Genomic DNA, 26,650 nt, shown 5'->3' on the forward strand with positions numbered 1-26,650 from the left:
ACGCTCGATGCGAATTCCCTCGGTGCGAGCCCAGCCTGTCGTGACTCCATTTGTCAATGTATGTGGGTCTCATTATTTCAGAGCCCACTACAACCATAAAGGACCAGTCGTATTAAGTCTCAGTGCATAAGATTGTGACGTGAAACCTGCGGATCTAACCTCTTAACCTCAAAACAACCCCACATTATTAACCTTAATGAGCAAAAATTTCCGCAATTATTTTTAGATCTTACGAGTAGACAATTGGTTTATAACCCATTAAAATACAACTTACGCAAAAAAATAAATTCTGTATAAAATATACCGAGGTCTCAAGAGCAAGTTGTTGCCAATTTATGCTTTTAAACTAAAATGCCACAGTTTTAACTCAAGAGGGCATCAACTTGGTTGTTATGGTGCAAGCTGTCTACTTCATAGAATTTACTTGTATATTTAGAATGAATATGTTCAGTAACTAACCCAACATTTCAAATTATTCATCTTGTGTTGCAAACAGATGATTGCACTTACCTAATACTAATTTTCTAATGAATTTTATTATTTTAGGATAAAAGATTGATTTGATGACTGTCCTTGTATGCAACTTTGTCAAGATAGTTAGACAAACTACCCTTGTTGCATATATGTAAACCTGAAAGAAATCACTTCAGTTGGATGTGTACTCTTGTGCCAGTTATTGTACATGAAGCAGGTGTTTACAAGTGGTGTAGCAATAAAGCATTTTTGTACTATGTTTCATTACAGTTAGGCTTCAAAAAGTCATGTAAAGGTTCCACTATGCATCTTCAGTTTATAACATCAACAAAGATGACTTTCAATCACTTGAAATAAAAGAAACACTGAAATTTAGCATATTGTTTGAATGATTCATGCACGTGGGGAAGAATGAATTAAATAATTATTTTGGACACAAGCCATTGTTCTTCCACTGTATGTCATGGAGAAGACCTGAAGAGTGGACAAATACAGAATAATAAACAAAAACACAGAAAACAAGCCAAAATCAGTCATTGTCAAATATTATATGTGTAGACAGTACACAAAGTTCAGTTGAAGGAATTAAAACCATATCACAGCACAGATAAACAGGATTCTGTGTACTTCTACACATTTAACATTCAACATAGACTGATTTTGACCTGTTTTCTTGGTGTTTTTGCATTCATCTTTCTTTGTCCATTCTTCAGTTTTCTCCATGACATATATTGCTAACTAGCCATGGCGTATGTTTAAAATAAGGATTTAAATCTACTGTAATTTTGACTCATGCATTACTGTTCACACAGATCATAAAACAGCAACTTAATATAAACAATTTATTCCCACCAAGGTTTTGTATAAATATACAAGTATTTACTACATTTTTAACACGAACAGATTCCAACAGCTACATGCAACAAATCGTAACGTAACACAATGAGATCTCAACAGCAATTGCTGCACTTTGGTCAAAGAAAACACAAGCAAATGTGCAAATATAGTTCACAAAACTAAATAGTAGTCAGTAATCAACAATGTAAATGTACTGAAGCTCAACCATAAAAATTATTCCTCTGCACAAAAATAGCATTTATACATTTTCTACTTTCACAGATTGAGCAAAAAAAAAAAGGACAAATGAGTTAGACAGATCATACTGTAACAACACAGCAGTTTTAAGGCGACCACGGATCGGTAACCGTGAAGGCCACTACTCCTGTACACAAGTACAGCCCTAGCAACAAGCAACTCACTCCGGACAGACGACTATCATCGGCAACACATAGCATCAGACTGTTATCAACACAAACTGCAGTGAAACAGATTATTGCCTCATTTTATTATATAAATATATTATAACATTTCATGGAGTTACAGGAAAAAGTTTGTAACCAACAGAAGCAAGTACATACATGTATTTTGCTGTCGAGAGAAAATTGTACTTAAATTCCTTTAATGGCTGAAAAATCCATTAAAAACATGTTTTGCCTTCCCAAATTCGTCCCCTGGGTTATTACAAAACAACACTTTTCACAAACTGGATATACCAAATTTTTCCACGAACCTTACGATATAACATATTTCTGACAAATTATAATCATTTACATCTTTGTCTCAAGTCTAAAAATTATTACCGATTTCTATGTACATATTGCTACAATTTGATAAATGTTTTTAGTTTATATTAGATAGAATCAAATATTTTTTTTTATTTTATTTTAATCAGGAAACCTCAAAGGTGAGAACAGAAACCTTTAAACAAAGTTCTAGCAGAATAAGTGGCGAGCAATGCAGTAGGTAGGTAAACCTGGCTTTCGGGAATGGCATGGAATAAAACTCTCCATAAAGCGTTTCCTTGATGCTCTCACAGGGTGTCGCTCAATTATTCCAGACTTCACTTGTCTGGGAATAAACTTTACTAACTATACAGTAACAATAGTTTTATTTCCTATTTTGTAAAAAAAAAAAGATCTAGGAAAATAAACTCAAGTTATGACAAAAAGTATTAGTATTACATAAGATTTAAATTTTTCAGTCATTTTAATGCATAAACTGGAACAGGGTGTCTACAAAAATCTGTGAAAATTTTTACAACTTTTTTTGTAATCTATTAATTTTATGTATGTATAACTTCTATGTGATTTAGTGGACAGTCTCCCACTATGTGTGACTGCAACAGGCGAGGTGACAGAATACAATGCCAGTTAGCAAATGGCTACTGGAAAATACAGTTTGGTGACCTCTGAGACTGTCCCGACCAGTGCTTCAGTTTGGTTGCTTTTTTACGACTTCCGTGACCTGCAGACACCCAGTGAAACCAACACATAAAAATGTTCAAATTTACATGGGACTACAAAAACAATGGAAGAGCACAACTTGAGAAATACACCCGCTCAGATCCCCACAAACACACACATCTACAATGTACACTAAACGTTACACAAATATCCTTGGGGTACATTGAAGGTACATGGTGAGAGCAATAAAAACTGTTGTGAGGGATGTACCTCTGGCAAAGAAGATTACCATCATTATCACACACGCATTTCATGCCTTTTCATTTTCCAATATTTGAACAAAAAACAGTTTGATGCACCTGACAACTATGTGACAGTGTTGTGTCCGAGCCTCAGGCGTCTTTGAACCAGCTGATTGCACAGACGCTCCGGCAAACTGCACACGAGCCTGCTTGTCCGAATACTAATTCAGGAATACAGCATAAAAACTTTTTTCCCCCCCATAAAATAATTGATCTCCCTGTATTTGCAGTTCATTTTTGTTTGGATACCCATCATGCTAAACCCAGGGGAGCATCTACAAAAAAAAGTAGTTTTTCCAAGCATTTTACGGTTGCTTGGGCCCCTCGCCACATAGCAGATGAGGCAATAGCAGGCAGTCATGAGCGATACAACAGGAGGCGCTCTCACAGGGCTTGCCTCTCAGTGGCGGCTAACTGGAGATTGTGTCTCACCAACAACAATTGGACCAACAAGGGAACTTTTATGACCAAAGGCTAATTTGTGACTTTCCCGCATTGGTATACACCCTGAATAACAACCTGTCGTTCAAACGCAATTGGCTGGTGACCCGAGGCATGGACAGTCACTTCAAGAACACAGAGCACTGCGCAAACTGACGCAGAAATCACATTCAATCACAAAGTCATGGACGGCGTGAGTCTTCACTACCGCAAAGTGAAGATAAATTTATAAGTTACTGAAAAATCATTTATTGCTTTTCCTGGTAAAAACAATTTTATTTTTTCACAGAATAAAGGAAAACAATAATAGGCATACCCTGCAATACTGCTAACCAGTCTGAGCCAACATCAGCAGCACATATGATTATATATTTTAATAAACTGAAATATGCCTCTGAAAATGATATTAGATACAGATTACTTGAGATCTGTGACAACCAATCATTTAATGTGAATCAATACACATTGTTGCAAATCAAGCACACAAGCAAAAACTTATCAAAGATACTTATCATTTAGTTCCAATGTAAAATTACCAAAATTATGGCTTAAACATTGTAATATTTTCCAGTTGTATAAGATTTTAAATTATCAACTAAGTATAGATGTTAATTTCTTAATTTCTTTACAGTAATTAGTACCAAGTTGGATGTTAACAGAAACGTTAGTAACGTTAATCAGTTTTTGGATAAAGTTTAAGTTGCATATCACTTCAAAAATACCTATACATAAGAGGTATATAATATCAGGAGGAAAACATATATCTCCAACATAAATGCCCGTGTTTGGAACGATACATAATGGCAATGCAACGGAATACATCGGAGACGTGGAACAGTCAGGGTGCAAGGACTGGGAAGGGGCAGCATGGACGGACCACGGACACGACACACGGGGCCCAGCAGATGTGCTACCGTCTACGTGAGAGTCAAGGATCCCCCACTGCATGTTGCAGCACATGACTTGCTACAGCTGGGGGCTCTTCATCAATGTACATAACATACAAGGGCTGGCACAAAGTAAAAAAATATATATAAATAATTCCACACAACTGCTACAAAAAAATTTTCAAGATACTAAAAATAAATAAATACCCTAAATTAAAAATGTTTTGTTGAAAGACCAAATAGGTACTACTAATTTTAAAGACCATCAAAATCATGTAACCTGATATCTCCTAAATTAGTGAAACTGTTGTTTTAGGGATAGTACATAGTGAGTAAAACTGAAAAATATTACAGTAAAACTTTGGTTAAATATTGTGAAATTATTGAAAGACCATCAAAATCTTGTAACCAGATATCTCCTAAATTAGTGAAACTGTTGTTTTAGGGATAGTAGGCCTACATAGTGAGTAAAACTGAAGAAATTACAGTAAAACTTTGGTTAAATATTGTGAAATTAAACTAGGCAGAAAACACACACCCACTGTATGGTCGAATCGCACAGAGGCTTATGCTGAATCAGTGAATCACCTTTAAACAGGGGCACTTAGTGTGACTACCTGCAAGAGGGGCTGGTCGGCCTCTCCCCGCCGTCTCGGACATCTCACACCCGCCCCATCAGCTCCTGAGTGACCCTGGAGACAGGAGTCAACTACTTCACAAGAGTTGGCTCCACCACTAGCTGAACGCCATTTAATAAGTGATTCAGTAGTCATAAGTATATATATTTGTTTAAATGTTTGCTTATTCATTAAGGGGCCCGCCTCGTCATGGGTGTATGTGTGTTAGTGCGGCGGGATGATAAGCGCGACGCTCGCTGGTGCTTCCAGCGTGGTGTCGCCTCTAACCGCAAGACCCTGAACTGGCACGCAGTCTTCTCGTAGTCACAGGATAACTCTGAAATTTGAGCTGTGACCATACCATTATATGGCAGAGAAATAAAGATAAAGGTGTAATGCAAGCCCTTTAAGTGTTTTCAAGAATCTGTACTAGTTTTTTTACGCCTAAAAATTACTCTGAAAACACGTGTTTTAGCCATTTCAACTCTTCTAGAAATACAGTTTAAAAACTCCATCCGAAATCAAAAGTACTTTTCCGGTACTCAGCGAACTCTTAAATGCTTTTCGTAAACAGACCACACTCGGATATCTCGAGCAGTTTTGAAATCGCGTTGTTTTTCCTGAAACTCTGCGCACCGTGTGTGTGCCCGGGTAGGCGGAGCCCTTAAACGCAAGTTCCTCTTGAAACTCCGGTGTGTTTTGTGTACATTACAGTCACCAACTGCCCTCCCTAAAAATCACGTATTTACATCTTACTCGCTGCTTCTAACTTGTTACACGTCGTCAGCACGAAAAGAACCTTGAAGATATTGAAACCACACAAACAAAACAAGTCAACCTATTGTACAATGAGGCGAGCAAACCGACGAGTGGTGACATTGGACCTAGGACGGCTCCAGGCGCGCCTCGGGGTCCACCAGCCCCACGATGGCCGCCAGGGACGACACCACGCCCAGCACGCCCACCGCGCCCGGGCTGAGCCGCGCGTAGCCCAGCGCCGTCAGGGGTATCATCAGGTCGCAGCCATTCTTCACCGTGTCCACCAGCACGTCCTTGTGCTCCCGCGCGAGCGTCGCCAGCGGCAGCCCCTTGCGCGGCGGGCCGGCGCTGTACCAGGCCGGCGCCGGTGGGCCGCGGCTCCCCCGCTCCAGCAGGCGCAGCACCTCGTACAGGTCGCGCGCCAGGTTCATGGCGACCGACGCCAGCCAGTACTTGTTGGCCACCTGCAACCACAGCGTCACTACAGCCGGCCGCAGCGACACAACACGTCCTGCCGAGCGACAGGGCGCAGGGCATCGCAGCCCGGAGTGCGAGGCAAGAAAATTCTTTATGACAAGTCAGCTAAATTAGAAAGCAAATACAGTACAACCCGGTTATAACATTCCCGTTTGTAACATTTTCCCGCCTATAACACCATAATTTCATGGCCCCATCATTTCTCCATTTATCACAATGTTTTAATTTCCCGCCTGTAACAATATTAAAATTTCTACATTCCCACCTTTAACGTTCAAATTTGCTTTGATAACTGCCACAATTTTCAGTATCCCTTCCTTCAAAGTCATAATTTAGAACGAAAACATAGCTAGAAATTACAGCACACATATACAAACATCAGATGTTTACATTTGTGTAGTTCACCATAGACGTGGTACACACGCACTCCACAACTTGCACCGGATCGACTATCAATGTGGCGTCCCGTTCGCGCTCGTTAGCCTATGACTTGTTCCGTTAGGCCTGTTCCACAATGACACGGAAACGGAACAGACGGAAACGGAAACGAAAACGGAGTATTGTTCCGTTCCGGCCGTATTTTTCTCGTTCTACAATACACGGACCCGTAATAAATCTTGGCCAATAAGAAAGAGCAAGCGTGACGTAACTGAAAACTACGAGTATCAAGTGAACTACCTGTCAAATCAAAATGTATGGTTGTTAACTTGGTAATGTAGTAAGTCAATTTGTTATTTTTTTTGCGTTGTGGCGGTGGTAAAGTAGTCCTTCTCCGTCTTGTCATATATAGCAGGTATATCTTTAACCATGAAAATTAAAAGTTCATCAAAATTCGTCATGATGAAACCCACGTGCACAATTCAAATTTCAAAACAAATCTTATTTTGTTGTTCACGCATAAAAAAAAGTAGTCGAGAAATACGGAAACCAACATTAGTAAAAACTAATAATTATCTTAATTAACATGAACGCGCAACTGTAGCTTGACAACTGCAGTGAATAAATAACGTGCTCCTATTGGTCTAACGGAGTAACGTAAACGGAAGACTTCAGCACTGCTGAGCAGGTCCGTACGGGTCCGTCTCCGTTTGCGTGCTATTGTAGAAGCTCTGTTCCGTGAAATTCGTCTTCGTTTCCGTGTTCCGTCTCCGTTTCCGTGTCATTGTGGAACGGGCCTTATACTTAATGATACGAATTTTGTGCACTGATACAAGGTCAGAAACAGTGCTACCGTATTCTATGATGCTGGTTTTTGTTTCAAAGTTTTAACACCTTGAGATGGTTAAATGTTCTATGGATATATCCACTGCTTTTGTTTGTGTTTAACCTTTACCGTAATTATTATTTATTCACTTACTTATTGTAGTCACGGTCGTATTTAATTAAAATAAGCCGTATCGAAATTTTATTCAGGTTATGTACGACTATGATGGCCGATAAATATAAGCGAAAATCATATTCTGTAGCTTAAAAAATTCCGTTTATTAACCAAGTGGACAGGAACCCCAACAAAACGCTTCTTGTGATTGCAAAAGAGTTGAATATTTCTGTTTCGACTCTGAACTGTATCATACAAAACATTTTTTTCTTTAGCATATTATTAGGTATTATCTATAAATAAATTAACCAATTTTCCACTCTATTGCTGTACTTAATGTATTACTCCTGTACTTTGAGTTGTTTTACCTATACTCTTTAATTTAATCAATCCACGCGTAATTTTATGATTTCCTGCTTATAACAATTTTTTAAGTTGGTCCCTTGGAGAATGTTATAACAGGGTTGTACTGTACACATCATAAATATTTTTCATAACACTGTTGATCTCACGTGCAACAAGACGCAAACACACCAACTGCTGATCGCGCGGGAGGAGAGAGAGAGCTACCTTGTTCCAGCGCTCGCTGTCCACGGACACGAGCCCCGTGCGGCCCACCCACAGCATGTTGTCGGCCAGAAGGAAGAGGGCGTGTGCGATCTTGGAGAGCGTGCAGGTGGCACGCACCACCAGGTCCTCGTAGTGCACCGACACCAGCGCGCTGTACAGCGTGTCCAGGAACCTGCCGAGCCGCAGCACTGCGCACGGCACACAAAATTCCCGCTCAGCCCACGGCAGTAGTGTCCGTCTCTCTCGCTGATCCCCCGTGTTCCAGTGTTCCAGTAGTGTCCGTCTCTCTCGCTGATCCCCCGCGTTACAGTGTTCCAGTAGTGTCCGTCTGTCTCGCTGATCCCCCGTGTTACAGTGTTCCAGTAGTGTCCGTCTCTCTCGCTGATCCCCCGTGTTACAGTGTTCCAGTAGTGTCCGTCTCTCTCGCTGATCCCCCGTGTTACAGTGTTCCAGTAGTGTCCGTCTCTCTCGCTGATCCCCCGTGTTACAGTGTTCCAGTAGTGTCCGTCTCTCTCGCTGATCCCCCGTGTTACAGTGTTCCAGTAGTGTCCGTCTCTCTCGCTGATCCCCCGTGTTACAGTGTTCCAGTAGTGTCCGTCTCTCTCGCTGATCCCCCGTGTTACAGTGTTCCAGTAGTGTCCGTCTGTCTCGCTGATCCCCCGTGTTACAGTGTTCCAGTAGTGTCCGTCTGTCTCGCTGATCCCCCGTGTTACAGTGTTCCAGTAGTGTCCGTCTCTCTCGCTGATCCCCCGTGTTACAGTGTTCCAGTAGTGTCCGTCTCTCTCGCTGATCCCCCGTGTTACAGTGTTCCAGTAGTGTCCGTCTCTCTCGCTGATCCCCCGTGTTCCAGTGTTCCAGTAGTGTCCGTCTCTCTCGCTGATCCCCCGTGTTCCAGTGTTCCAGTAGTGTCCGTCTCTCTCGCTGATCCCCCGTGTTACAGTGTTCCAGTAGTGTCCGTCTCTCTCGCTGATCCCCCGTGTTACAGTGTTCCAGTAGTGTCCGTCTCTCTCGCTGATCCCCCGTGTTACAGTGTTCCAGTAGTGTCCGTCTCTCTCGCTGATCCCCCGTGTTACAGTGTTCCAGTAGTGTCCGTCTCTCTCGCTGATCCCCCGTGTTACAGTGTTCCAGTAGTGTCCGTCTCTCTCGCTGTTCCCCCGTGTTACAGTGTTCCAGTAGTGTCCGTCTCTCTCGCTGATCCCCCGTGTTACAGTGTTCCAGTAGTGTCCGTCTCTCTCGCTGATCCCCCGTGTTACAGTGTTCCAGTAGTGTCCGTCTCTCTCGCTGATCCCCCGTGTTACAGTGTTCCAGTAGTGTCCGTCTCTCTCGCTGATCCCCCGTGTTACAGTGTTCCAGTAGTGTCCGTCTGTCTCGCTGATCCCCCGTGTTACAGTGTTCCAGTAGTGTCCGTCTGTCTCGCTGATCCCCCGTGTTACAGTGTTCCAGTAGTGTCCGTCTCTCTCGCTGATCCCCCGTGTTACAGTGTTCCAGTAGTGTCCGTCTCTCTCGCTGATCCCCCGTGTTACAGTGTTCCAGTAGTGTCCGTCTCTCTCGCTGATCCCCCGTGTTCCAGTGTTCCAGTAGTGTCCGTCTCTCTCGCTGATCCCCCGTGTTACAGTGTTCCAGTAGTGTCCGTCTCTCTCGCTGATCCCCCGTGTTACAGTGTTCCAGTAGTGTCCGTCTCTCTCGCTGATCCCCCGTGTTACAGTGTTCCAGTAGTGTCCGTCTCTCTCGCTGATCCCCCGTGTTACAGTGTTCCAGTAGTGTCCGTCTCTCTCCCTAACCCCCGTGTTACAGTGTTCCAGTAGTGTCCGTCTCTCTCGCTGATCCCCCGTGTTACAGTGTTCCAGTAGTGTCCGTCTGTCTCGCTGATCCCCTGTGTTACAGTGTTCCAGTAGTGTCCGTCTGTCTCGCTGATCCCCCGTGTTACAGTGTTCCAGTAGTGTCCGTCTGTCTCGCTGATCCCCCGTGTTACAGTGTTCCAGTAGTGTCCGTCTCTCTCGCTGATCCCCCGTGTTACAGTGTTCCAGTAGTGTCCGTCTCTCTCGCTGATCCCCCGTGTTACAGTGTTCCAGTAGTGTCCGTCTGTCTCGCTGATCCCCTGTGTTACAGTGTTCCAGTAGTGTCCGTCTCTCTCGCTGATCCCCCGTGTTACAGTGTTCCAGTAGTGTCCGTCTCTCTCGCTGATCCCCCGTGTTACAGTGTTCCAGTAGTGTCCGTCTGTCTCGCTGATCCCCCGTGTTACAGTGTTCCAGTAGTGTCCGTCTCTCTCGCTGATCCCCCGTGTTCCAGTGTTCCAGTAGTGTCCGTCTCTCTCGCTGATCCCCCGTGTTACAGTGTTCCAGTAGTGTCCGTCTCTCTTGCTGATCCCCTGTGTTACAGTGTTCTGGGCTCTGTTTTAGAATGGCCACCTGTTTCAGCTTTCAAGCATGCTATTACCTTCCACTTAGCCTGCAAACAGGGGTGCAACAACAGGGGGGGGGGGGGGGGCAAGGGTATTTTGCCCCCCCCCCCCCCCCCCTCTGAAACCTTGAAGTAGGGGCAAACAGGGGTAAGAAAGGAAGTGCTGTGTAATCAATTTTTAGATAATAAAACTGCTTAAATAAAGCACCATTTTCCACCTTGAAATACAAATTTTCACGGGGGAGGACCCCCGGACACCACCCCCCCCCACCCCCCGCTTCAATAGGGGCGATTGATCATTCTTTATGAAAAGGTATATTGCCCCCGCTTTGGAAATTTAGTTATTGCGCCCCTGCCTACAAAGTTCTGTAAAAAAGATTTTTGAGTTATAACTCCAATTTTTTTTGGCTCATTACAACTATTTACAATGGTTATCGCTATATATGAATATGAATGTGAGTGTATGTATGCATTTAAAAGTGCAGCTACACTACTCTTACTGTAGTAGCAGTGTCACACAGTCCACACAACAGATGTGCAAGCCATTTCTGAAAAGTATGTATAGAAGTCATACTTTTGTTGAACTACTAATACTACTAACAATAGTTTTCTAGTAATGAGCATTCAAGTAGTCTAAAGTAGAAGCGAAAGAGTACAAATATAAATAAAATAACAAGGACTCTGCCAGCTTCTCCAATATACTACATGTAGCCACATTAAACGGAATTTGATAAACACAGTTCCAACATTTAAACTTGTCTATTTGTCAAGTTCCAATGTAGGAACTTTGTTTATCAGACCCCCTGTGAATGTGGATGCATCCTACATTTTAAAACTTTCAACAGACATTTAAGACACAAAAACCATATAAGTAAGGGTGAAATTCAAAATATAACATGCCTGGAACAATAGTCATAAACTACTCGGGGACAATGCATTTCCACTCATTCAGAAAGAACACTCAATTAAAATGAAACTAAAAGAATCAACAATAACAGTGTTATCAGACAAGAAAGTACTGAATTAAAAACATATATGGGTACCTTCAACTAAAATGCATGAAATTTTTGCCTGAAACTAATTTACTACTAGAACTAATGAAAAACAACCCTCGCAGCAAAACAGAGGATCTTAAACACATTTCTCATTGTCAGCTATAAGTATGTTTAGTTTGATGCCGGGAGCAGATGTTAGTTCTCAGCCGCTGCAACATTTTTGTCGCCTGTGCCGTGATATTTTTCTAATTCCTTTCCGGAATACTCTGTGCTGACTATGCATTAACTTTTGACATCAGCTGTTTTTGGATGTGTGTGCATCTTAGTCATCCATTCTTGTGGCTTCCCTGTGACATACAGTGTGAACTAGCAATGAAATGTAACAAAAAAAAATTGAAATCAACCTTCCCCATACAAGAATCATTTAAAGACAGTATCTAGATATCTAGAGATATGTTTATGTTGGACACAAAACATATCAGAGATGCCTTTATGTTAGAAAACAAGACAGTTCAATTAAAATGATTATCTAAGATTATAAAATGTCTCTGCATTTAATTTAAAATAAGAAAAATATAATTGCTACTGCTTTGCTCTGAGTTGAACACAAATCACAATACTTTAGAAATCTTTACCTTTGCACCTCTAAAGAGTGAAAATTCACTTTAATTAGAAAACCAATTAGGGTGAAAAACAGTCTTAGCCCTGGCCGTACCATATTGACATTAAATATTCCCGTATTTTCAAACACAGTCTCGACTACACTATATTCCTAAGGACTTCTGGAGAAACACAGGATCAAGTTGCAGCTGGTATCAAATACAGTACTGAGGCGACAATAGGATACGTGATATATCTCGTGGAAAATACTCTCTGCTAAACTACGAAAACACAACACAAATTTAAGTCACTATATTGACATTATAGAAAGCAACCATGTCTGCATGATTACATGCTAACCGGGTAGTCATTTTTTTCTCCAGACAATGGTTTGCTCCATATTCCATTTTCAAATGCATAGCTTTCTCTCTAAATATATGTTCTAGGGCTATCTTATGTATTGGCAATCTAACACAGTACATACAGAAACTGAACTGTGTTGTATACTAAGAAATGTGTAATAAATGATGTTGAGTTTTTACTTAATAACAACCTATGTATACTAATAAATAACCTGTCGGTTCATTTTAATATAATCCGCTTGTAATCCTATCTTGATTCAAACAAATTACAGTTTTTAATATTCAGTTCAGTCATTTTGAAATGTATCTCATGTTATCATAATAGTTTTTTTCAACCTATGCTCATTCTAGTTAACTTCTTTAAGGGTGAAAACTGATTGGCTACAGAAGGAGTTAGCTCTATATTACAGAAATTAGTATTCCCAACTGTGGCCATACAATTTATATGCAGGTAAGTTATTCATTCAGTTAGTACAGTAAATTAGCACCCTTAAGTACACAAGGCTTATGTGATGCTCTACAGAACAAACTGAGTTAGGTGGTTCAGGCTGAGAGTGGTGCAGCGAACATGAATTTCTTTTGCATCCACGAAGAAGTAAAATCATTTCACTGGAAATTTTCAAGTCTAGTGTCAAAAAGGAACTGAACATGAAACAAGCTGAGACAAGTTAATCTCACACTATTATACAAATAAACAGATACACTAACTTTTTGAACTTGAATTGTGTCTCACATTATTGGAAATTCTATTGATTCAATAGATCTGAGAAAAATTACAAAAATTCCATGTACAGAGTTTCAAATAATTAATACATACAGCAAAAAATTAATAAAATTCTGCAGGAGTACTACCTTTATTTGCCTGAAACACTAATAATGTTAAAGAGCTTTCTAGAATAAACTATAGAGGCCTAGAAATGAGAGAGTTTTTCAGAATATTCCAGATCATCATGGTGGAGTTTAGAATGTTCTAGAACATTATGGAGTTATTTAAAATGTCCCAGAACATAACAGAGTCATTTAGAATGTTACAGAGTAGTTGAGAATGTTCCAGAACATCACAGAATACTTTAGAATGTTTCAGAATATTACAGAGTAGTTTAGAACATTCCAGAATCTCTTGGCATAGTTTAGAACATTCCAGAATATCTTGGCATTGTTTAGAACATTCCAGAATCTCTTGGCATTGTTTAGAACATTCCAGAATCTCTTGGCATTGTTTAGAACATTCCAGAATCTCTTGGCATTGTTTAGAACATTCCAGAATCTCTTGGCATTGTTTAGAACATTCCAGAATCTCTTGGCATTGTTTAGAAAATTCCAGGACATCACTAAGTTAGTTTCTGGTTGCTAACAGTAGAGTACTCTAAAATTACATTGATAGCAAAAGAAGGTGGAGGGGGAAGGGAATTTTGTGTTTTAATATTTATCAGTGTTGTTATTATATATTTTTTTTTTTTTTTTTTTACAGAGTCATCAAGGACTATTACAATAAATACATTATTGATATTATTTTGTTCAGAACCATCTGAAATATGCTACAATAAACTGAAATCTTTGAATATTAGAATTGCTCGGCATAATCTCAAGTACTCTACACTGTTATATTTCTGTATTCCTATAAATACAAAAAACTAAACCAGGTTTAAAAGACATCTATACAATCACATAATTTTCTAAAGAAACCTTTTACTATGCTTGTCTAACCAACAGCCACAACTCACCCCAAGAAGGAACACTACATTTTATAACACCCTCTAATTAATAACAATAAATTGGCTATAAAAGAGCATATTTTCCCAGGAATATTACTGGAAGCCTTCCAATCATGCCTGCAACAACCATGTCAATTCTGCATGGATTACACCAGATTGTTTCAAACTTGATTTACAAATGATGCAATCAATGTGATATTTTTGTCAGTTTGATGCAAGTTAAAGCTGAGCTTCGTGTCTGCTGTGCAGGAAATGCCACTACAAGCAGTGACACAACCCTGGCTGAACGCACCACATTTCCACATTTTTAATTGGCAGATTTATTAAAAAAAATATTAAGTTTGTATGTTTACAGATTTGATTGATTATTGTTTATAGCTAGAAATCTTGTTGAAAGAGAACTTTTGAAAGCAGCACACATGAGTCGCCCCGCACACTCGGCAAGTGTCTCGCTCACAAGTGTACGTATGTCTGCCCGCAACACAAGAGCACCCATACTAAACAATAATATTACTTAACTCATGATACCTACCAGAACATTAAAATACATATATTTATTGTAGCTGCAGTAATTTTTTCAAGGTTGAATACAATTATTCAGAGCATCAACTTCAGAGCATTTTCCAGTCGGTACTTTTCAAGTAAACTATGAGCTCATTCATCACCTTCTCATTTAACAAATTTACGTCACCCCAATGAAAACAGGACCACAGTATATCATGCATGCTCAAGCATGCACCGAGCGCACGGTGGCAAAGGCGAGGAGGGCAACTAACTCACGCTTGCGGAAGGAGCTGAAGGTGTACTCCAGGCTCTTGAGCTTGTCCACGGAGCGTCGGTTCACTTCCTTCTGCTGCAGGAAGTGCCATGCCGCCTTGCTCGCGTACTGCAGCAACCTGCCACAGCAATGCAGCCACTCTCACCAGCTTTTCCTGGTGCAGCACCCTGCATCCTCGTGCCACTCAGTCAACAGTATGTTGTTAAGTCATGGAAGTACTTCCCTGCCAGGCAGTGAGTCTCGAGTGCACTTACAATCCACGCTTTATTTCCTAAGGCTGATTTAAGAGCTGAAACAAGGTATGTTTATGCACTCTCCCTTGAACACAGTTACAGAGCACTTTCAGGAGCCCAGTTTCTGCCCGTCTCACCAGACAAGTACATTGTGCTCTTCTACCACCACAGGATAGCATCAGCACTGCAGTGGCGTACCTTAAGTGAGGCAATTAACTACTGACGTATGGCTGGTCACTCGCCTAGTCAGGAATGTATTTTATGTTGGTGAGACAGGACGATAAGTGCACATGTTTGCTGGTGCTCATAGTGCAAGACTGGTGTGCATCTTCTCGTGCATACGACAACTATGAGATAAGTGGTAACCATAACATTAGATGGTGGAAAAAATAAGATAAAAAAATGTAATTCTAGTATATTAAGTGTCTGCAAGGAGCTCTACCAGATGTATCACCCCTAAACATTATTCTAAAAATACATGGTCTAGAAAATTCACTCTTCAAAAAATACAGTTTAAAAAAAAGAAATACGGAAACAGGATGTCTTGAGTATTCGAACACATAGTTTTTTCTGAAGCTCTGCACACTGTAGGAGTGCCCAACCATCTTTCTTGGTTTGATCCTAAGGGGTCTTGCTTGGGTATGGTGAAATGAATCTTTTAAAGTTATGCCTCCATTTAATTCAGTGTAAGTACTTAATAAGCAGTTGGCCAAATATTTCATATGGCATTCACTAAAGAAATGTGACCAGCCGGAGTTCGCAGTCCTTGTGTCTGTAAGCTCTCCTCTGCTAGATAATTACACTGCCTGCTTTTTTTCAATAAGCTCACTTGTACCTCACCCCAGGTAAACTCTAATAATCCATTATTTACTTTAAAATTTTAACTACTCTTGTTTCGCCCACATTTATCATACACACTTGCCAGTAAAGTAACGAGAAACAGCTATTACACAAAATGATAGCCTAAGAAAGTGTGCATTCACTACATACGATTATTATTTATTTATTTATTTATTTATTTATTTGGTTGCCTCCTGTTTTCTCCAGTAATACATACTAGAAGGGAGTTGTCAATATACAAAATACAAACAAAAAATTAAAACATATAGACAAACACAAATCTTAAATACAAAACATAACCACACTCCTGGATACTACAATCTTTGTCTTGGCAATATTATTTAGGTTGCTGATACATCCTAACCACCATACTTGCTGAAATACAAAAACCAACATATTAATATGCTTATACCCTAAGGTATTCTTCAACTGAATAAAAGGATTTTTTTTTACCAAATATTTCTTTAGTTCTTGTTTAAACCTATTTAAATGGACAATTCCCTTAATTTCAATTGGTAATTTATTAATTAGTTTGATACTACTGTAGTAGGGTCCTTGTGAAAATAGTTTTGTTCTACGTGTGATTAAATGTAAATTGCATCTATTTCTAGTTTGATAACTGTGTATATTACTATTTGATATTACTGTGGAGTTACGCATTGTGTAAAGTATAGTATGAAAAATGTACAGGCAAGGAAAAGTCATAATATTTAATTGTTTAAACAATGGTTTGCAGTGAGTCCTTTGTGTCTTACCATTTATTATTCTAACTATCTTTTTTTGAATTTTAAACACTTTTTTGAACAGTGATGCGTTTCCCCAAAAAATAATTCCATATGTTAATATAGACTGTACATTTGCAAAGTATAATGCCATTACAACTTCTAAAGAGCAGATTTTTTTGATAGTATGTATAACATAGCACATTGAACACAATTTTTTGTATATGGCATTTATATGTATATGCCAATTAAAATTGTTATCTATCTGTAGCCCTAAAAATTTAATATGGTCAGTCATGTTAATTTGTTTACCATTTACAGTAGCAAAATCATGTTTACTGGCTAGACTATTTACTCTTGTAAATTGTAATATAGTGGATTTTGATAAATTTAGTACTAGTTAATTTTTTATAATCCAATTATTTGCTTCCTCTAGTACAGAATTTACTTTAGTTATTAGTTCTTTTTTATTTTCTGCTATTGCTAATATATTTGTGTCATCTGCAAACATGATAGCGTCTCCATTTATTACTGACGTAGGAAGATCATTTATAAAAATTATAAATAATATGGGACTTAAGATCGAGCCTTGCTGTACTCCTATTGAAATAGTCATAGGTTTTGATATAGCATTTGTATATGTACCTTTATCATCACATTGACGTATTAATGTTACTTGTTTCCGATCTTGTAGATATGATTAAAATCATTTTAAATGTTTATCTTTTATGCCATAACTCTCAAGTTTTTTTAATAGTAAATAGTGGTCCACACAGTCAAATGCTTTGGAAAGATCTGCAAATATGCCCATAATATGGTTTTTCTTATCAATAGCTTTTAAAATATTTCCTATGAATTTATAAACTGCTTGTTCTGTAGATTTCCCTTTTTGGAACCCAAATAGACTCTGAGATATGTTATTTTTATCTAGATATAATATAAGTTGTTTTGAGATTATTTTTTCAAATATTTTTGAAAAAGATGATAGAAGTGCTATTGGTCTGTAATTGTTCATTACAATGAAAATACATGGTCCTTCCTAATTACTAATTCATAAACTAATAACGATAGATAAAATACATTAACAAACATATTTTACCTGACCAATTTGTCTCTTCCTGCAGTTTGACTATTTAATTTTATTATTACATCCATGTTATGAAAACTATAAAAACCTAAAAAAATAAAAATGGTTGTTAGGATTAACGAATCCAGGATGACTAATTAATTAAAACTGGTCAGCATTTTGATAAAACTGTTACGATGGTAAAAATTTTTCATTAAAATTATATTATGTTCACTAAATTTTATCACTACCCTATCTTTCATTATTGCGTCTTACTTAAAGGAAAGACGAGCGTATTTGTATCTGTCAAATGTTTTCACCGCCTTATGATCAAACTTTTAACTGAGGACAGAATTTAATTGAAATAAATTTAATTTAATTTAATTTAAATTACAAATGTTGTTAATGTAGGATACAATTTTTGTGCTTATTAGTCATTTCCGTTTACAGAATTTCGGAGAAGTTTCTAGTAACTACTAACTACCGAGGAATGTTGTAGAATGTTCTGCACCGCCAGCTTGTTTCTATAAAGACGGCAGTTGAAGCAGTCGGTCAATCAATACCGCTTGGATTCTACGATCGAGCGTCTGAATTTTAGAAGTGTTTGCGAAGTTGGTGCCGAGTTTAAAGTATCTGGAATGTACAAGGTACGTGACAATATTTAGCAAATGCGAAATCTTTTGAAATTTGTAACATTTCTAAACAAATCATGTTGGGGTCCTTTTATAGAATTTGTGTCCTGTAATGCGAGTATTAACTTGCTTGGCTGTTGTATCTTTATTATTTAGTTATAGAATTGACAATTGGGTTTTATCTCTGCGCGCACAGAGCCCTCGCTCATTTCAACTAGCAAATTCGGTTTAGCTGTTCCGTATTCCCTTCGTTCATCTAACTTTCAAATTAGGAAATACGTCTCGGTCTTATTTAACTGTTCCCATAGTAAATAAAATTCAAGGCATGATACCTGTTGTTGGTGTTGCTCTATACTTTGGCCAGATTGAGTTTTGTTATTGAAGACTGCTTTCAAGTTGCTTAGCTGTGCTTACTTAAGACTATGCAGGGCTGTTAAACTTTAACCAAATGTATTCCTGTCGGTAATCTGACGGCATTAGCTCGCAAATTTTGTGTCATGAACATTTTTTTCATGCTGTCTTCTGTGTTGTGATATACACTTTTGGGAAAGGGTGGGGGGGGGGGGGTAATAGGCCTACTTCTGTCAGTCAAGTATGAATATGAGGCAAACTTAAATGAGTGTCGTTTGTGTTGTTAGATGTCTCTGGCTCCGTACTACCTGAGCGAGGTGCTGGACGAGCTCCAGCGGCCAGCGTCTCTGTTCGACCAGAACTTTGGCCTGGGCATGTTGGCCGAGGACTTGGTGCAGCCGCGCAGCGTAGGGCCCCTGCGTATCGGCTACTACCGCCCGTGGCGCCACCAGGCCTCCAGGCAGAGTGGTGTGTCCAACCTGCTGCGTGGGAAGGAAGGCTTCAAGGTATGTGCTGTGAGCAAGGCTGGTTATTAATTGGTAATTTACTCTAAATGTGTTCAGCGAGTATTTCCATATTGATATTTCTTGGGTACAAAATGAGCCTCCGTATGTGTATTTCAGAATGCCTATTTTCGTAATGTTATCTTGTGAGCTGTGGTGATGTATGATAGCATTTAGCAGTGGTAGATGAAAATTTTAGGTGTATACAATGTTAATGTTGCACAGCTTGGAAATCGAATTTTCACTTTTGGTAGTAAAATGGTAGGATAAAATGGTAGGATAAAATTGTTTCTTCTTTCACAAAAAACTCTTACTTAGTTGGGAGTGTTCCAACTGTGCTAGGCATAGTGTATTGTTCACTCGTAAGTCTATTTGTACATGCTGATGCCAGTTATTCAATTTGTTCTAAATTAATAATTGAGGGATAGGTTTGTACAAAGCAGTTTGTATTATACCACAAGGTGGCTATTACGGTTACAGGTGTGCAAAGCTTGCCTTATCTGGTGATGTATGATAAAGTACTTACACCTAGATAAAAATCGTGAGCTTGGATTTGGCATTCTGATTTAATAGCTATCTAGGTTGCTTGGTTAGTTTCTGCATGTTCTCGTTAAGTTCAGCAGCACCGGAGTGTAGGGCTACAGTGCAAGTGTTTGCGGTGTAGTGCAGAGGTTGGGGGTCGTGCAGGTAAACCTGGACGTGCAGCAGTTCAAGCCAGAGGAGGTGAGCGTCAAGGTGGTGGACAACTGCGTTGTGGTGGAGGGCAAGCACGAGGAGCGCCAGGACGAGCACGGCTACATCTCGCGCCAGTTCACGCGTCGCTACGCCCTGCCCGACAACGTGGACACGGAGCAGCTGCTGTCCAGCCTGTCGTCGGACGGCGTGCTGACGGTCGCCGCGCCCCTCAAGGTAACCTCCTTCATCAGTTGCTGAATTAATGATTGAATGGGCTGAAATTTACCTTTTTGAATCCTCCTATTTGCCAATTTCATTCTAGAATCTTAAACCAGTTGTTTATATACCGTATTGGTCCGAATATAAGGCGACCATTTTTACATAAACGAGAGATGCAAAAATTGGAAGTCGCCTTATTTTCGCACCCAAGACGTCAGAACCGCAAACATTAGTTTCAAGCTGAAAGCTACAGTAGAAACATTGTTTAACAAAACGTTCACGATTTTTTATATTAACTAAAACTTTGTTACCTCACACGGTAAAAACAATAAATCCACCTAATATTGCAGTAATTTACAATTGTTTGAAGTTGAAAATTAAAATATTTGTTCTTGAGTAAAAACGTGAATGTTGAAGCATCTCAAAATGGCAACCTTTTATTTCACAATTCATATTTGTACTTAGTGTACAATCGCGTGTTAACATTTACAGTAATTTATCTTCAGATTTTTAACTGAAATATTTGTACTAAAATATCACAGTTATTTTCAGAACGATTGTTTACGTTTACAAACATTTCGGATGTAATGTATGGAAATTCACGGCTGCCAACTGTCTTTCCACAATATTTCTTTGTTGTAAAACGAACATTGCCGAACACGCTCGAAGACGCCATATTAACAGGAATTTGGTACGTTGCTTCAAAAGCTATTTTAATAATCCACTCTTTATTTATGTAAAAACCTTTCATAATTATAATAGATTATTCTTTCAAATTCATAGAACAGACTCTCTCTGTCAGAGAGTAATATGGACAAATATACGCGGTCACGTAACCGAAGTTATTCATGGCCGTATGCTTCATCATGTCAGCTAGCCACTTGTTTTGTTCCGGCAAGATGCATTATTTGTTTGCTTTTTTTACGTTAAACACACTACTAAATAGTAATACACCTTGTTCTGTGGTAATACGTAGCTTAAGTCAAACGGAAAGTTAAATGCTGTATTTTAAGAGTGATTAATAGCCATTGTAAAAATTTTAAATTCGTAGATACAGTAAACTGTGAAAAATCAACAATCACACATCGGTGGAACGGCGGGGAACGAGCTCTAGACAAATAAACAGCTCTGAAGATGACAATTATGCAGCTTCATTAGAGTAAACACGAAAAAATTTCTAGTGTAATATTTAAAAGTGTAAATATTTTCTAATTGTTTTCTTTTGACTTTTAGGGTAGGCCATTCAAACTTATTTTAGATAAGTATAAAGTGATAAATATAAATTAATTGTTATACATAAATGCAAAAACGATTTATCAACACAAAATGTATGTCTAATGAATTTTCACATTAATTTCTACCAAAAATTATTTTTACATTTGTTTGGCCTCCTGAAACTGCAGGTCGCCTTATATTCGGGCCAATACGGTATTTTGAGTCTAATTAGTTTCGTCATCCGTGAACATGGCAAGAAAGTTTCTTCTGTATCGCATAGTGTTGGTGAATGTCTGTTTGTGGGCCGTTCAACTGTTGCTGCTTTTAATGCCCAGGTGGCTGGAATGTCAGTGGTGTAGACTTTCAATTTTATTTTTTTTTTTTTTTCTCCCCATTACTAGCTGGTTTGAGGAGGATACAAATATTTAGTTTTCAAGTTTTAAATGGAAATGTGCAGTGTTTTTTATTGTTAGCGTGATTTTTTTTTTCTATTAACTGTTTAGTGAGACAGTAGCAGAGAAAGTGCCAGTTGCATTTTCAAACGTCGCTTATTGTTAGGGTTTGTGATTATGAAATCCCGTGGAATGTATTTTTTTTAATGCAAAAAAAATGCATGCATTTTATTGTTGGTATTTGTGTAAGAAAATTTGAATATTTGCACTGGCCTGAATATTTAGAGTGCTGCGTGAAATACCTGTAAACTCTGAAACTTTCCCCATTCATAAATATTTCTGTGATATTTTATTAGTAGAGTACCTTAGCTTTAATTTAGAAGGAAACTATTGCAGGGTGAGAGATTTGTATTGGTTTTCCTGCGGTTACATCTTTTACTTTGAATGTGCCTTCCTAATGCATGATTGTCACAAGGCTCATTGCTTTCTGGTGTACCACAAGATGTTAAAAAACTTAAACACTAAAATATTTTGTTAAGTTGTAAAACAATCTATACTCTACATGGAGTATGCATTCATTTTCTTTCATTGCCGGTGTAATGAGGTATTACGCGTGCTCTTCAATGTATTGCTGCAATGCTGTGTTCACTGGATGTACACCTGGTTGAAGACCCTAGCTTTGTCAAGTGTTGCACCCAGCTGGCTTGCTGAAAGGGGTCGTGTGGTGTGTTGCAGCCCACGACACCGCCGCCCGCCAACGAGCGAGTGATCCCGATCGTGCAGACGCAGGCGCCGGCCGTGAAGCAGGCACCGAGCGGTGCCGGCGATGCCAAGGGCAAGGACGGGGACAAGATGGAGCAGTAGGCGGGGCCGCCTGCTTCCACTCAGTGCTTGTATCTCCACGTTCTCTATGTCGATGTCTGTAGGTGCCCTAGCAGGCAGTGTAGGTTTTGTATTTTATTTCTGTTACATCTACTTGATGTGTTCTTTGCTTTCCATTTTTGAGACTGATATGTGTGCATTTGTTTAAATGTGACCTGTAATGTAAGACTGCTCTTAAATAAGAAATAAAAAAAATTAATGTAATTAACTTAGCATTGTCATTTCCTTCAAGCCTGGTTACAAACCTATGCAATTCGTATTCCAAATATGTTTTGGGAAGATAATTTGTTTAAAATGCTTGCACAAATATTGCAGACTAAGCAAGATGGTCATCAGAGTAGTATCGCTGCAAGGTTTAAAAAAAGGAAGGGGTGTTCAGAGCTTTGGGAGTTGAGTTAATACTTCCAACTTAGTATACACGACCAAAGTGTTAGGAATTTGGGAGTTAACATTTCTCATGTTAAATTAGTGTGATTATATTCTGCAATGTACAGACTTAAATTTGTGAAAAATAAATTTAAAATGCTATTGATCTCAGAAATTGTATCTTTAGTGTTCATTTTATGAAACTGAAATGGGGAATATGTGCCTTGCCAATGGCAACTAATCAACGGTCATGTAAAGCTTCTCATATGGTTAAAAAAAAATTAGTGTAACAAGTTGGAAGGGCCAGTGTTCCGAATCTGTGAAAAGTCTCATCGAGCAAATGAAACGAGAATGCCCCAGAATGAGATTTTAAGTGTAAATGTATGAATTTTGGTTGGATATTTCAAAATTAATATTTCAGTAATGTCTGTCATTTCTGTGTGCCCTAATGATTAGTAATTACTTGTTTAGCTGATGTTTGGTTGATGCAGAAAATCTTGGAAGATGTTTGTTTTCCTTCAGATCAACCTATACTTATGTGAACAATGTGGAGGAAGCAATGAAATGGGGAAGAATCGAGTTCCAGGAATGGATGAACTGACTGTAGAAATGATGAGCATTAGGAAAAGTAGGAGTTCTTATTGGAATTGCAATTCCGCCAGAAAAGGACATGCGGGAATTGTTTTTTGTGATGACTTTACTTCAACTATAGTTTTATTACAGGTGGTTTTAATTCAATACTTTGTCTACTGATTACCTTGTGCTAATACACACTATACCTAAGTGACCTATCGCAAGTTGTCGGAGCAGTCGATTTACATGTGTTCGTGTTTACTCATTTTTTATATTTAAAAATTGAGACATCAACAATTTTCTAATTGACAATAGCTTTTAAACACCACAATTCTAGGAATTAAGCACTTTAAAAACTATTTCTTAACCATTACCGCAATAAAAAATATTAGAGGGGATGTATATTTGCACTATGGCTGTTTCCGTAACTGGTTTCGAGTAGACATTAGACTACAAATGCTTAAGAGCACTGTATGCCCGGGTGCACACAAGTGTGCAGAGCTTCAGGAATAACACAATTTAAAAAATACTCGCATATCCAAGTGGTGCCTGTTCATGAAAAGCATGTAAGAATTCACTGACAGCCGAAAATTACTTTTGGTTTCGGATTAAGTTTTAAATTTTATTTTTTAGCAGTTACAATGGCTAAAAGGTGGGTTTTCAAAGTAATTTCTAGGCATTAAAAAACTCGCACAGATTCATGAAATCACTTGAAACGACTTGCAAAACACCTCGACCTTTATTTCAATGCTGTATAATGTTATGGTCACAGCTCAAATTTTGTCCTATGGACCAGCGAGTGTCGTACTTACCATCCCGCCTCACTCGCAGACTAGATGAGCCAATAAGTTGTGCTGCTTTTGCATGTGCCTATGGATAGTAATATATTAATAATTGTAAACGTGTAACAACCGCAATGTTTCCAAGGACATGATTGTTCACTTGTACACAAAGGGACTGTATGTACATTAATAATTCACACACAATATCTTGCCTACCACATACGGATTATACACCTGTATGTTAATTCATAGTTTTATATTAGCAGAATGTGCCTCAAATGAAAGATAACAAGTTAGTCCGAGCAAGAGATGTTGCCCCTCCTGAGCCCAAATTTTATTTACGTATTTTATAGTATTTGTTAACTTAGCAAATGTGTTAAACAAAGTTTGATGAAAGAAAGTTTAACAGTTTCAAATAGCAGTATTTGAGACCATATATTTGCAAATATAAGCCCACCTGGACTACCTATTTAGGCTCTTTTCCACCAGGGACTCGGAACGGGCAAGAATTGTCTCGAGCCACTGCGAATGCTCCACTTTGCCCCATTCCCAGCTGCCTGTGTAGAACTGGATTTGTTGGAAGTAGGTGCAATGTTGGTGTTGTTGATACAGCGAAAGATATGCCGTAAAAGCAGATGATTTTATATTTATCAGATAACATGTCTAACCAACACTTTTTTTTAACTCTAGTATTCCTTTGCAAACATGTCCCAGATTGCGATTCTCTCCTGCATTTCTAAAATGATTTTTTTTTGTTTTCTGCAACTTGAGAAAAAATATATATTGCAGGAAGTGGCTTAAGGGGGTGCCTCCCATTTCAGGTCAAGATTTTATATTTACAGTAATTACAGATAAACTTTTAGACTTTTTCAATTGTTTAACTTTCACAAAATGAAAAATCTATGTATACAGCACATACTTTTTGTATAATTAGCTGCCAAAGTTACATTTTTAACATTTTTGGGTTGTACAAATAAGGAGAATTAAATTTATTGCAGAACTGAAACTTTTTAGGTTTAACTGCAATGCCACTGGCTACTTCAAGAAATGGTTTGAAATTCTTTCAGAAAATATTAATTATACCTGGCATTTCAAAATTCTCAAATTTATTACAATTTGGACAGCCAAGAAACATGTTGATAGAAATGCAAACCATATCATGAAGTACAGTGGTATTGCAGTTAAACCTAAAAAGTTTCAGTTCTGCAATAAATTAAATTCTCCTTATTTGTACAACCCAAAAACGTTAAAAAATGTAACTTTGGCAGATTTAAATTTTCTTCTGTTTTGAAACTTTTTTTCAACTCTTCAATTATTTACATTTTAGTAGAACTTTTTTTAGGGTAAATGTAAATTTTTTCTAACTCTAATGTAAAATAAGAAGTACTTAATGAATTCTTCCAAAATGTTACAATGATAGTTCTTTCTAAAATGTAAAATTGTAAACTATATATAAAGAGATAAATGTACTTGCTATAAATAAAAATTGACACAAAGTAACAAGTAAGTATATATTTATGAAACCAGCAGTGTGTGTGTAGGTGGTAATATTGATGACCAAGCAGTCAAGTTTCTTTGAAAACTGTGTAATGTGCAATATCAACGCACACAAGTTTTGTTTGCAAATGTCGACCTCGCTGGCTGGCACAAATCCTGGATGCAGTGCGGAACGAGGGAGGCGGAAGGCACGTGGCACACAGCATGTCACCGGGAGAGACGATGGCAATTGGAAGCTGGTTTGACAGTCCACTTGTCACACGCTCATACTCCACACCGGCGCTACACGTAGCCAGGATCAGAGAGGCAATGCGACTAGTTCAGGAAAAGAACTCGCAGTTCTGTAGCTATGGGCGGGCCCTTTATCTACTGTATCAGAGTTAGCAAACATAATTTGCTTTAATAACTTAAAAGACATTAAATGTGAATTTTCAGAATTACGATAATTACCATCACATATATCAAAGAAATACTTTAAGTTGGCAGAATATTTACAAATTTATAAGCAGGCATCTGCTTGCATTAAATTATCATTCACAATAACTTTTATGTTTTATCATGAACTGGAAGACAGAGGACTGACTACTGGCGAATTAGACAAATTTTACTTGGCACAGATTGATGGGAAAAATACCATAAACTAAGTTTCTTTTGGAAAACTTTATATTAAGAATAAAGAAATTTACAATACAAAAAATATAACAAAATTTTGTCTATAAAAGTTCTTGATAATAAATCTTTTCCACAGATCCAGATATCCTCTC

At 38.5% G+C, this 26,650-nt stretch overlaps 2 protein-coding genes across 2 annotated transcripts; one reads left to right on the forward strand and one right to left on the reverse strand.

Annotated features, from left to right (window-relative positions):
- Positions 1-1,302: 1,302 nt before the first annotated feature.
- Positions 1,303-18,097, reverse strand: LOC134532628 (peroxisomal membrane protein 11B). Its single transcript, XM_063369241.1, has 4 exons — positions 17,833-18,097; positions 14,941-15,056; positions 8,089-8,276; positions 1,303-6,187 (listed from the first exon to the last, which is right to left on the reverse strand). Exons 1-4 carry the CDS (start codon positions 17,886-17,888, stop codon positions 5,849-5,851), a joined length of 699 nt encoding a protein of 232 aa, XP_063225311.1. The 5' UTR covers positions 17,889-18,097; the 3' UTR covers positions 1,303-5,848.
- On the forward strand, positions 18,066-22,876 carry LOC134532629 (alpha-crystallin A chain-like). The gene is made up of 4 exons (XM_063369242.1): positions 18,066-18,446; positions 19,070-19,288; positions 19,973-20,194; positions 22,522-22,876. Exons 1-4 carry the CDS (start codon positions 18,438-18,440, stop codon positions 22,648-22,650), a joined length of 579 nt encoding a protein of 192 aa, XP_063225312.1. The 5' UTR covers positions 18,066-18,437; the 3' UTR covers positions 22,651-22,876.
- Positions 22,877-26,650: the final 3,774 nt, after the last annotated feature.

Source organism: Bacillus rossius, chromosome 6 (genome assembly GCF_032445375.1).
Source record: "Bacillus rossius redtenbacheri isolate Brsri chromosome 6, Brsri_v3, whole genome shotgun sequence".
NCBI lineage: Eukaryota > Metazoa > Arthropoda > Insecta > Phasmatodea > Bacillidae > Bacillus > Bacillus rossius.